General features: G+C 36.3%; 1 protein-coding gene across 1 annotated transcript; it reads left to right on the top strand.

Annotated features, from left to right (window-relative positions):
* The first annotated feature begins 6 nt into the window (after window positions 1–6).
* Window positions 7–10784, top strand: LOC134265851 (nuclear pore complex protein Nup205-like). Its single transcript, XM_062748076.1, has 18 exons — window positions 7–160; window positions 278–335; window positions 2521–2710; window positions 2918–3038; window positions 3509–3608; window positions 4576–4734; window positions 4850–5095; window positions 5277–5417; window positions 5601–5705; window positions 5787–6034; window positions 6309–6500; window positions 6809–7067; window positions 7266–7364; window positions 8385–8542; window positions 8646–8834; window positions 9696–9811; window positions 10183–10324; window positions 10658–10784. Exons 1-18 carry the CDS (start codon window positions 77–79, stop codon window positions 10724–10726), a joined length of 2676 nt encoding a protein of 891 aa, XP_062604060.1. The 5' UTR covers window positions 7–76; the 3' UTR covers window positions 10727–10784.
* The last annotated feature ends 2955 nt before the right edge of the window (window positions 10785–13739 follow it).

Raw genomic sequence — 13739 nt, 5'->3', positions numbered from 1 at the left:
GAGGATCCTCTGTAAGCTCCTGCGGGAATATGAGGTAGTGGGGGGTGACTTTGGGGAGGAGCTGGTTGAGGTACAGATGGGGGGCGTGGTCCCCGCTAACAAGTCCCCGGGGTACATCCTGATGCTACATCTGCTGAAGGACTCCCACTTCTTGTCCACGGTAAGAGTCGCAGATTTTCCCATGAAAACGGAGATCTTTTGGGATATTTTTTTTTAGATTGGGCTAGGAGGTGGGGACATGTACTTTGTTTCATTAAGAATCTAAGTTCTATTTCAGGTGTTGAAAATACTTGATGACAGTGTACGACAACTTGAAACATACAAGGCTATACCAGGTAAATAGTTAAAGCATACATGTTAACTCTCCCGATTTAGGCGGGAGTCTACCGCTTTTTCACTCCATCTCCCGCCTACCGATTTAATTCAGAAATCTACCGCTTTTCTATAAAAGCTGCGTCAAAAGTATTTTTGGTCCGCTTGGGTATCCATTTTTGAAGCCACTCTCATAAAATCTCGATAGATATCGCGTGATTTGACTCGGAATCATACAAACGCTTTTTTTGTACATAGATTTCAAGCATGGATTTGACAACGACAACAACACAAGACTACCAGTGATTACATTGGTTACGATAAATTAATCAACATCCCTGCCATGAAAAAGGAGATACAGCTTTTAAGAATTAGATGAAAACATTTGACATCGTCTTTAAAAGCACAGAGGCTCACAACTTTATCAATAAAGTCAATAGAAATCACTCGATTGACCAAGCCATGTGGCACATCTCTACTTTCGTTTTCGATCATCGCGGGAAATCTGATTTATATAACGAAAGATAGGAACTTGTTTTAGATCTACAGGGGTGTGCAATTAGAAAAATTTATTACTAGCCCACGGGCTAGTGGCAGCTATAAAGTTACTAGCCCCAAGTAAAAAGTTACTAGCCCAAATATAGGGGCAAAAATTTAAATAAAATGAAATTAATTTTGAAAAGGTCAGGGTACTAAGTTAATTCTTTTTAAAATTAATGTATAATTCTCACTATTAAATTTTAAAATCATGTTTAAATTATCATGTAAGAAAATTAAAATGAATTTAAATAAATTATCTTCCCTTTTTCTGAACATTGCACTTAGTCTAGCAGCAGCTCATTTAGAATGAAATTAAATTCATTTTGTTTTGAATTTCATGTTTAATCATAAATACACTAGAAATATATTTTATGTGAGTCACCAAACACTTATTTTTCAGTTGATTGTGTGATTGTAAATATTTTAATGAGATATCTGCATATATTTACCATTAACGAATGAATAGAGGAAATTCGGATTAAGAAAAAAACGATTGTTTTTGGAAGTAAACAAGTCAGGTAATACTGCAAAACAGATAAGATTATTGAGATTTATTTGAAGTTGGAGCATGTTGTCTGGAAAATATTTACTGGTTGGGAATTAAATGGCAAAAAAACGTTGAAAATACCGGTTGTGCTTTTCATGTATTGCGTGTGTAGTTAAAATTTTTACTAGCCCAAGGGGCTACCTCCTTGCAGAAAATCACTAGCCCGACCACAAGAAATGGTAGCCCCGGGCGTCGGGCGATGCTAATTGCACACCCTGATCTAGATTAAACCATGTCATCATTTGTTTTGTTTAAAAACTGAATGAACATTCAGAATTATTGCTTCTAGGCTATATCAGCAAAGATCACTCTTCAAAAGGCTAAGTAAAGCAGCCAATCCAAGCAAAATGATGAGCATGAAAAATATTTGAATTTGTAAAATTTATGTCAAACTTAAGTTGTTTCTGTCTTCTTCTTTGCTGTTGATATTTAAGATTAGTAAGTGTAGGTACCTGATTTCATTTAAGGCTTATAATATACATGTATATTACATGAAAAATATCGACAATCCAAGCGTTAAACAACACGTGCGCAATGCTACCGCTTTTGAGGTCTGAATCTCCCTATTTTTCATCACGATAGGTTAACATGTATGGTTAAAGAATTTTTTTTTAAATGATTGTGTTTTATTCACAGAAGTAAAGTTAAATTACATATTGCTATGTAAATGGTTTTATCTACATGTTAAGTGAGTTATTTTGATTGGTTGATTGGACTAGCCATTATTAAGTTTGGTAATTTGATTGGTTGATTGGACTGGCCAATGCTAAGAGGGTTAATTTGATTGGTTGACTGGACTGGCCATTATTAAGTTAGGTAATTCGATTGGTTGATTGGAATGGTCAGTGTTAAGTCTGTTGATATGATTGGTTGATTGTAATGGCTGATGCTAGGAGAGTTAATTCGATTGGTTGATTTACCTGGCAAATGTTAAGAAAGTTAATTTGATTGGTTCATTGGACTGACCAATGCTAAGAGTGTTAATTTGATCAGACTGGCCAATGCTAGGAGAGTTAATTTGATTGGTTGACTGGATTAGTTAATGTTAAGAGAGTTAATTTGATTGGTTTATTGGCCTGGCTGATGTAAAGAGAGTTAATTTGATTGGTTGTTCTGTACAGGACAGGAGGCCCTGGAGTCGGCCAGTCTGCTGTGTTTACAGCTGATAGAGACCAGTCTGGAGAAGTCGGGGACATTCCTGGACGCGTGTCGTGAGACCGGAGCCTCCGCCATGGTGTCTGCCATGGATCGTCTTCTCCTGAGTATTAATCCACGCAGCGGGAAAGCCGACCACCTTGTTAATGTCACAAAGTAGGTGACTGAAAGTCATAAAGAAACAAAAATACATTAATTTTTATTGATATGAAAGTTTTTATTGCATTTAGTCTTATAAAAAATATAAATATGTGAAAAGTTGTAAGAAACATTAATTTTATCATCATTTTATCATAATTTTATCATTGTGTGATCATGGTCACAATTGGTGAGAGTTAGAATAAATGTTTTATAATTATGTAGGTTTATACAGTTCAGCATTCCTCTTCCTGAGCATGCCCAGTCAGCGATGAAGATCCTGTATCGCGTGTGTCACTCAGCTCCTGTCCAAGTGGCCCTTGTCAATCTGTTCACATCAAATCAGGTAAATCTATACATTTTGATATATTTTGATGGAAACACCAAGATGAACATTTTTTAAAGCCATAAATTCTTCTTCAGCAGAGGTTTTTTATCTTCAGTCTGGTTCATACTTATAAAGATGTGCCTAGATCCAGAATTAAATAAATGGTTTACTTAATTGTTGTAAGGGTTTTTTAAAAAAACGTAAGCCTTGCAATTCTTGGTTTACGGTGTATCCGTTTTTTTTTCGCGGTGATCTATTTTTCGCTTTTTTCGCAATCATTTTTAATTAGCAAAATATAAAACACGCAGAAATTATTTCAACTATAAAGTGACATAAAACCATTTTAAACAAAAAAATCTGCAATCGTAAAAAAAAAGCCTACGCAAAATAAAAACAGGAACTTATCTACCCCCTTTTCACAAAATTTCAAACGCGCGAAAAAACTGGATATACGGTAGATTATTAAATATTTAAATTCATTATTCCAGACCTCTCATTTGGAGTTGCTCCACGGATTTGTGGAATGTCTGGAAGTGGAGGAGCCGGAACAAATGGTGGAGAAGACAATCCACTTACCTGAGGAAGAGCGTATGTTAAAATTGTGTGGAGAGAGAGGAGATAGAGAGAGAGAATCAACTTACCAGAGGAAGAGTGTGTTAAAATTGTGTGGAGAGTGAGAGAGAGAGAATCCACTTACCTGAGGAAGAGGGTATGTTAAAATTGTGTGGAGAGAGAGAGAGAAAGAGACTATCCACTTACCAGAGGAAGAGTGTGTTAAAATTGTATGGAGAGTGAGAGAGAGACAATCCGCTTACCAGAGGAAGAGGGTATGTTAAAATTGTGTGGAGAGAGAGAGAGACAATCCACTTACAGAGGAAGAGGGTAACTAGGGTCCCATGGAGAAGTGGTGTATTGTTTCAGAGAAAGATGATAATGGTTTCAACAGCGAGGTGTTAAGGAAGGGGGCATTCACCTGATAAACCTGAGGAAGATAGGAACTAGGAATCTTAACAGTGTGGATTGATCTCTTATAGTTTTGAATTCCCATTTTGTTTAAACAATACTGTATATATATATATATACAGTGAATCCCCCCCTTCTCTCCCTTTTTCACTTGAGCAAATTTAAAATGACATTTTCTCATAAGCAGTACTGTGTCTTTGTGAAAATCAAATCAAATTGTTTTCAAGAGTGATAATGTGAAAATGATGTAAGCAGAAATATTCCTGCATATGGTTGATGCTAAAAAAATTGCACTTTTCTCTCTCAGATAGTAATGTAAACATTAATGCAAATATACTTTAGATCACTAAATTTTCGCGACACCTTATTTTCGCGAGATAGTCATTGGCTCTTGATTAGCGAGAAATTTTCACGAATTGTGGTTATTGCTCTATATACTCCTAAGGAATACTATTATACGCGAGAATTAAATTTTTGCGAGCACATTGTCTCGCGAATAAAAAGTGATTTACAGTAATGTTTTAAATTTCCGAGAAGTTCAAAGAATGCCATTATAATGTCACTTTATTACTGATTAGCTTTATTGTAACAGATGATTCCCGTGAGATTGGCCACGTCCGTAACTCCACCAGACAGTACCTACTTCAGGTCCTACTGAGATCTCTAGACCAACCTTCACCAAACTTGGCACACCTGCTGCTGGGCTTTGACATTAGGAAGTCTGTTAGCAGGACTCTGCTCCAGGATCCAGGTGAGCTGAAAAAAGAAGTTTTGTCTAACTTTTAGTTCAAGATGCAAAAGATTTTAAAATCTATTAAGGTTAAATTCTGCACATTTACAAATTAAATTTGAATTTCTAAAACCAGGTATCTTAGGGTCCCCTAAGACCTGTCTACATGCGGTTCTGTCCCTGTTAGAGAGGGGGGTGGGGACACACTCAGGCCCCACCTGCTTGAGGGACACTCCACGACTGTCTGAGCTGGCGTACAAACTCATCTACCTATTGGCTGCCAACAAGGAGACGTCGACGCCCACTTTACGATATTTACGTACAACGAGGGACTTCCTGTACAGGCAGCTCCAGCATCTACCTTTCACTCAGCAGTTTTATAGTGAGTTCAAATTCAATTAAGAATTTTCATATTTTGTGAAGAAAATGTTTGTAAAAATCTAGATTATTTTATTCATTTAAGATGTGTCTCAGTGATTTATTTGCAGTATTACAATCAAATTTTCATGTGCATTTGAAGTCGGCCCAAACATGTATGTTATAAATTTTGTTACTATTTTTAGAACGCCCTGTAATGATTTCCCAGTCCTGGTTGCTGAAGCTGATAGCCATTGAACTGCGACTGACTGCACTGAACCGTCAAAGGTCACACACACTGAGATTAATGAAGGCCCTTCTGGATGATGGGTCAGAAGGTCAATCAGGTAAGGTCAAGTTCAAAGGTCACACACTGAAGTTAATGAATGTCTTGATCCATGTCTGTTTAGGGGTTAATATGGTAAAGTCAAGGTTAATAAGAGTCTTACAATAATTTGGAGGAGGTCCTGTATCATAACAGTCTGATTTGCTAAAGAAAGTAATCAAGTTCTATGATTTTCATTTTTCAGTGTTACAACCAGCGTTAGGAGATGAAGCTGACCTGACGTACGACAGATTTACAGAGCAGAGTTTACAGACATCTTATCTGTCTCAGACAACCAGGCCGTTCAGGAGTAAGCATAAAAAAACATGGAAAATTTATCCCACTGCTCTTGCTCATGTAGACTGTTTCTCACTTCATTTTCCTTTTCCAGGCCGCCAAGTGCGCAGGAAGTTGCTAGGACTTCTGGACGAAGTTGACTTTTCACAGCGTTATCCTCCTACTATGAAGTTGGAGTTTTTCGAATTGTCGATGATTGAACAAGCCATCAAAAGTGTAGAAACTCGCACTGAACAGGACATTTTGTATTGTGACGTCAAACGACTTCACTGCCTACTGATGAACGAGTTAAACAACTACCAAGGCAATATCTTGGTGACTCAGAGACCTCGAGTTTTGGAGGTGAGATCAATATCACATTTATGAAGAAGCCTCAAGCATTAAAGTTACTTTCTTACTTAGTCCTCTTTGTGCCACAGAGTCTGTCCACCCATTCAGATCTTATGCTCCATTCTCCTCCACACCAAACTTTCTCAGCTCACTTTCTGATTTTTGCCATATTTATTTTTTGCGAAAACCCTTTTACTTTGCCTTCAAGAAAGGGCAAATTACATGTAAAATTTAAAGTACCCTGTAATATTGACAAAATATTGAACAATTTACCAAACTATTTTAGGAAGTGGAGAATATTCTGCATCATGTGGTGCTGCGTAACAGGATCCGACAGGAACTGTCCACCAAACAGCAGGCTCTGGAGGCGTGGCGTCAGGTGACAGAGGTTCTGCTGACCGCGTGTCCTGAGGACCTACTGACCGCTGAGGACAGACAGACTGTACTGTTTGAGCTGCTACAGGAACTACAGAGAAAGGTAAAACAACATCTGTGTGTCTTGTTTACCGACCCAAAGGTATTGCCATAATTGAACAAGCCATCCCCATTCCCAGAAAATAAATATTTGACCAATGCTAACTTTGGACCAAATTTCATCTCTATACGAGACTTGAATTGTATGAAGAAAGGTAACATTGTCCTTTAATCTTTTCACAGATATTCTTGTTGACATTTTTTTTTGGGGGGGGAATATTTTTGATATTAGGGAAAGAAAAAATCTTTGATATTTCTTTGCAAGATACTGCATTCAGTATTGATAATTAAAAAGCTATTCATAATCTTTAGGTGACAGAAGATGATGCCTTGACAGAGTTAACTGCCCCTGTGGCTGGGATCATCCTGACTCTGATGACAAATCTACGTCAGTGTTTCTGTCAGGATTCTGTCACCGACGATGAAACCTCACACTTCCTCACCATGCTGGACTCCACAGTAGGTCAAGGTCAAACAGGGTCATGGGGTCAAGTGTCAGGGTCACGGACCCAATTTGCTTCCTCCCTTCAACTGGTGCTTAGAGGAGTAATAGACCACATTCTGCTTTCAAGTAAGTTTTTATTGAAATATCTTAGTAGTACATACTTTTTGCTTTCAAGTAAAAACATATTACTGAAATATTTGAATACTACATGAAGAGACTTTTTTGCTGAAAAGAAATTTTTCAAAGGGCATGTTCATGAAGCTGTTATTTCAAACACCTATGTACAAGAATAAGAAATTTTAATCAGTTTCTAATTCTGTTTAGGTGGTGGCCAGCAGAGAGTAAGAGCCAACTTATATGGGGCCCTGCTGTATTATCTACAAATTGCTCAGAAACCCAAGTCTTTGACTCACACAGATACAGGTATGTTTAAGTAGATGTCACATGTGTCTTGTTTAAGAATATAATTCAAAGTAAGATGTCAAAGCCTGAATGTCAACAAAACTCCACAGATTTTGCTCTTACTTTGTGGCATTCATGGGTCTACATAAAGTTGTATGTAACTATTTAGAATACATACATGCTCTTCAAGTGTTATTGTGGAATCATTTTTATTCGTGGGGGTCAATGTTCGTGGATAGCCAAATATTTCCTGGTTCGTGGGGACGTAATTTCGTTAGTAACAAGTTTTATTTCGTTTTTTTTTTCTCTAAAATTAGAATAAAGAAGGAAAACTCTGACAATTTCACTTATTTAAGTTATCTATCTTGTGAACACAAATGTGTACCGGGGCTTGTACCGCCAAATTACACCCGTAATGTCACAGTGAATAAAAATTATAATTATAAGAACACCAGTGATACGCAGAGCATGTTTTTAAATATCTAAATCAATGAGAACGATAATACGTTTACCCTGTAACAAATTCATGCTAATTGGCTAATTAGCACTACTCCAACATCGCACTGATAATTGACCTCATTAAAGGGACATTTGAGCGTGTTAGATTGTAATGTAAACAATACTTAATTTTAGCAGTTGTATTTATCATTTGATTGCTTAATGTATAAAGTTATCGATGTCGCTGATACTTAATATTTCTTATTTATTTATTTATTTTGGTTTTGTGTCTATAACCACATGATATAATACAATATACATGTATATACAATATATATAATGTCTTCTTTATGCGCGGTCACACGGACACAAGGGTAACGGGTAGTTTACGATATAAAATGATCTCTGTAATCGTAACTTTTAACAAATGTTAAAATATATGTTTGTATATACATTCGTGGGGATGTAAATTCGTGGGTTAGGGTTATCCACGAAAGCCATGAACATTGGTTCCCCACGAACAATAATGATTCCACAGTATATGAAATACAAAACCTAAACTAGCTTGACAAAGGTTTACAACAATGTTTCCTTTTCTGACAGAGGCAGGAGGTGATGGGGTCGGGAAGAGGATTTTGGCTGATGCCCACTCTGAGTATGAACAGCTGAGGCGTGAAAATGTGGCGACCATTCTGTCATACGGCGACAACTTTATGGACATGGTGTGTCGTGACGCATGTGATGGACACGATGTAGGACGGGTAAGGAGTGAATCTTGATATTCTTGTGTATTTTTATATCCACTGCTTTCATTTTGAGCAGGTTCCAGCAGTGCATGACCTATATTAATATTGTCTGTTGTAGATGCTGGCTCTATCAGTACTTGACACCATTCTGTCTATGGACAAGTTTCAGCAGTGGATGACCTTTCTGTCCTCTAAAGGTTACCTCCAACACCTGGTGGACAGCCTTCTCCATGACGACCAGCCACTACAGACCCTTGTGTCCCCCACCCCCCAACTCAGAGTGCTGTATATCTATCTGTCTAAACTGGTACGTCTTACATTACTACTTATTCTACCCCCACATTTGTCATCATGCATATAACAAACATTTATCTGTAACACATTCAAAAATTATGATTTAGCTGTAGTTCATTGATTTTCTATATTGATATTAAATTTAAGGGCTATGACATATAAATAAAAATTCACTGTGTGTCACAGAGTTTTTAGCTCACCTGAGCTGAAAGCTCAAGTGAGCTTTTCTGATCACATTTTGTCCGGTGTCCGTTTGTCTGTCTGTCCGTCTGTCCGTCTGTCTGTCTGTTAACTTTTCACATTTCCGACTTCTTCTCAAGAACCGCTGGGCCAATTTCAACCAAAGTTAACACAAAGTATCCTTTGGTGAAGGGGATTCAAGTTTGTTCAAATAAAGGGCCAGGCCCTCATTCAAGGGGAGATAATTGGGAATTAATGAAAATTTGGTGGCATATTTTAAAAATCTTTTTTTCAAGAACCACTGTGCCAGGAAAGATGAAACTTATGGAGAAACATCCTCAGGTAGTGTAGATTCAAGTTTGTTCAAATCATGACCCCCGGGGGTAGGGTGGGGCTAAAATGGCCGACTAAAGTTTTACATAGAAATATACAGAAAAATTCTTTAAAAATCATCTTCTCAGGAATAGTAAAGCCATGATTGGTCATGGGACTTCTGTAAGTTCTGTTGGATTAAAACTCCATAATAATAAACCAATTTTCTACTTCTTCTTAGCCACAGTGCTCAGGTGAGCGATGTGGCCCATGGGCCTCTTGTTTGACTTACCCCTGGTACATGTAAATGGATAAATACAATGACTGTGTTACAGAGTTTGTTGACTTACATGTTGATATATATACAATGACTGTGTTTCAGAGTTTGTTGACTCGGGTGGCAGAATCAGCCGTGGGGGCTCACACCTTGTTACAGTGTGGAGTCATGCAGAGACTGGCTGGATGTGTCTTCTTTGACCTTCGACCTGACTTTGACAGGTGGGTATGTCGGCTAAAGGATCTGATGAATCTGTATAGAAATCAAACATGTCCTAGTACACATGGTGATTTAGAGGTTAGCAGATAGGCCGTTTGCATATACTCTATGATTCAGATTTATTTAGATTTTCTCTAATCATTACTTGTCAATGAGGAAATGAGCTCATTATTTGTAAATGTCTTGATTGTTGTCTATTCTTTAATTTAAATTAATCAAAACCTTCTACTGTAATTATGTACATGTAGTAGTAGTATAGAGATTAACAGTTTAGAATGTATAATGAATTAAGGAAATCGGTTTCTCAGTAATCATTGCCTGAGCATACATTTACACTACATGTTGATTGTTTACGGTATTGTATGTTTTACAGAGATGAAGCTGGTGTTGATACAGAGGAGGACTTCCTGCCTAGCCCCATGGCCCGCTATCGTCAACTTCTCTTTGCCGCCCTCAAATTCTGTCTGGCCATGCTGACCTCACTGGGCATAGAAAACCAGGACTGTGGCAATCAAGTAAATATCTACAACAGCTGTATTTGTTTAATGCAGAGCCCCTCATGGACCCATAACAGTATTTAGATAGTTCCATAGAAAATATGCGTTTCAAGTAGAATTTCTCATGTTTTGTCACATATGGGTATGGGTGTTCATAGGCAAGTTACACGTTGCCTGAGCATACATTTACACTACATGTTGACTTGTAGATTAGAATCGAGTATTGTATGTATACATTTAAATGAATATTGCTTGGAATGTAATTTTATGGGTAGGGTGAGGAATCCAGAAATATCAGATCCCAGCACAAACATTTGCCAGAATTGTTCACCATTCCCTGCTGTTATATAGGTGATGCAGTTTATTTTGTCTCATGGAGACCTTTTCACTGGGCATTCTAGAACAGACAGCCCAGTTTAAGTCTCCCAGCTCTACGTGAACTAGCTCTAACTACAGCGGTACTGACACGAGCTAACTCCAGAGGTTTGTGCCTTTATGGAAGTTGATTTTTTTCATTCTGACATTTTTATGCGTATCAAGTAGAATTTCTCATGTTTTGTCACCTGTGGGTATGGGTGTTCATAGGCAAGTTACACGTTCTTGTAGACATAATTTCATAGGTTACTTAAAAATAGATTAGAATCGAGTAATTGATATGCATACATTTAAAGAAATATTGACATTGGAATGTAATTTTATGGGTTAAGGTGACCCATGGAATCCAGAAATATCAGACCCCCACAAACATTTTACAATATTGTTCACCATTCCATGCTGTTATAGGTGATGCACTTTAAATTTATGTGTGTCAGGAGATACGCAGCACAGTTAAGGTTACAGTAAGGAGGCGGGGCTTAATTGTACGGGAAATGTTTACTATGACGTCACATATAATATAAGGTTTTCAAAATACCACAAAATGAAATTATTTGCTATTTCAAACAGCTGGATAGCTGTATACACACAAACTAACTATTACAGGCTGTTTTGCCTTTATGGAACACAATTTATATAAACGATTCATCGATCGCATTTTTACTTGTCAGTGATTGTTTTTCAAAAATGTTTGTACACAAAATGTTCAAACTCTTTTGTATCTTGATTGTCTAATGTTCTACAAATAAAATATTATTTGCAGTAATTTGATGACCTTGACCCAGCTGCGAATAGAGTTTAAAGGTCAAACTGTAGGATTGAGAGACAGATGTTGGCTTTAATGCCAAAGTACTGTATATCTGAGAAAGTCAATAAACAATTGCAAGTTACTGGAGTCAAAATTTTACACATAAACTCCAGGAAGCATTTAGATATTTGAAAAGTTGCGAACCTCTTGAAATCTTGCATAAATTTTTAGATAATTTAATTGTTGACCTCCAAAATATGTCGAGCTGTCATCTCAACAAATTAAAACCACAAATTTAAGGAATCGTATCTTGTCAGATTGATTAATTAAGTGTTGATAAACCTGTAAAATAAAAAATTTTTAAGTTGTTATGCTTTCACTTTAAATTTATGTGTGTAAGGGGCCAAAAATTATGTTGCTTCCTTTATAAAGTGTAAGAGCTAGATAATACCTTTATAAACATTGTTTAGTGTTGGGCATTAATAATGATATTGCAAACTTAATAAAATTATAGGGAAATAATAATAATTTTGTAAACTTTACATAATCACTGTGTCAGGAAATAGGTCATATTGAAAAAAAAATAGCAGATAATGGAATTGTTATCCTTATTCTTTCTCAGAAGCATTTACCATATTGTAATTGTTAAGTAATATCAGAATCAGGAAAACATATTGTAACTTTTTGTAATGTCAGATTTTCTTTTAATCAATTTGTAGGTCCAACCTCACAGTTTTCCCGAGTTCTGTTCCGACCGAGTCTGGATGAAGCCCTCGCTAGAGATCTAGGAAGTACTGACGGTAAGTTATTTATAGCACTAGAGGTCAGAGGTCAATAAACTGTTTTATTATATAGCCAATAAATAGTCTCTAAAAAATACTACCAAAAATCTAGAGAATTTTAGCGTTCAATATCTTAACATTTTATTGAAATTTATATACGTATATGAGTATGCCCATAACATTCCTAATACGTGCGTTCAATATCGAACGCCCCGTTTTAAACAATAAAAATCGCTTGGTCAATTCTCAGACCTAAATTAAAAAAAGAAAGTGGATCTAGTTAAAATATGTTTATTTTATACACAAAAAATATATTATTTATTAAAAAATTAGTATACATGTATTAGACCCATTTAAAACCTCAATAAGCAAATCATAATGCTCGGTAGGGTCATCGGAATGATGAGATATTGAACATTTTCAGGGCAGGTGTTAATTTGAATACCAATACTAAAAAATCATTAATTTGTGTTTTTGAGTTGGCTCGCGTAGCGAGCTACTCTCTGTTAACACCGGCGTTTCAGTGCTGTAATTTTTTGAACACATTCATCATCGATATAGCTTTTCTTTGAATCAGATTATATACACATTATATAAAATTTCATACTGTTACCTTAAATTCCTCATGCTTTTAAAGAATTTTTTAACAAATATCTGTACCTGTACAATTGCTGCGTATGTAAATGTTCAAGCATGTTAGGCGGAAATCTTTCATGCATTATAATGTACTCCCTAACACAAACACCTGCTTCTCTTTAGCTGCAGCTAGTGTACATAAAAATCTATTTTTAAATCCAGATTTGCTGTGTAAACTAATTACTCCAAACACTGACCACTGCAGCTAGTGTGTTTATTGTCTGACATCATCCAAAAAATTTATATATATATGGGAAGGTATTATACCTTGACATTGAATTAGTCACAAACATCAGGGATGTGGTCAAATTTTTTCTTTGTTGCCCTTAATATTGTAAAAACTGAAAATACAGTGCCTGATAAAATGCAGTGAAATCAGAAAAAATGTTTTTTTAAGTTTGCTTTAAATTTTAAAAAGATTTGTATGTGTGAAGTGTTAGGGCTATACTTCACTCCTATCCAACGATTATTAAACACCTTTACATTGTAAATTGTTTGCATCTTCCTGTTTCTAATTAATGCATCAATCAATTACGTAACAGTCATATCGTACATCAAATGGTTTGAGAAGCAATCTCTCAAGTATCAGGGGAATGGTCAGCATGTGTAACGCTTGCCAAGATTGTTATCGCAGATTAGGAGTTCCATTAAGTGATCAAATATCTTCCCAATGTTTCATCATTAACAACCTTCATTTTATTTCGTTTGTTACATGTAGGTAGGTCATTTAACATTAAAAACATTACTTGAAAAATACTGACCCGGGATCTTGAAACAACGTAAGCCTAAGTCAATCGAAATCTTTATTTTTTAATAAAATGTTGCAAAAATCAAGCAGTCCAGACGGGTTAGGCTTAGGGTAAAGAATATTTTTTTTCAAATATTGTTTCAC

The sequence above is a fragment of the Saccostrea cucullata genome, unplaced genomic scaffold (genome assembly GCF_032062105.1).
Source record: "Saccostrea cucullata isolate Sc308-1 unplaced genomic scaffold, CSIRO_AGI_Scuc_v1 ctg9907, whole genome shotgun sequence".
Taxonomy (NCBI): Eukaryota; Metazoa; Mollusca; class Bivalvia; order Ostreida; family Ostreidae; genus Saccostrea; species Saccostrea cuccullata.
Note: the sequence above shows the minus strand (reverse complement) of the source record. Positions and strands in the feature narration are given on the sequence as shown.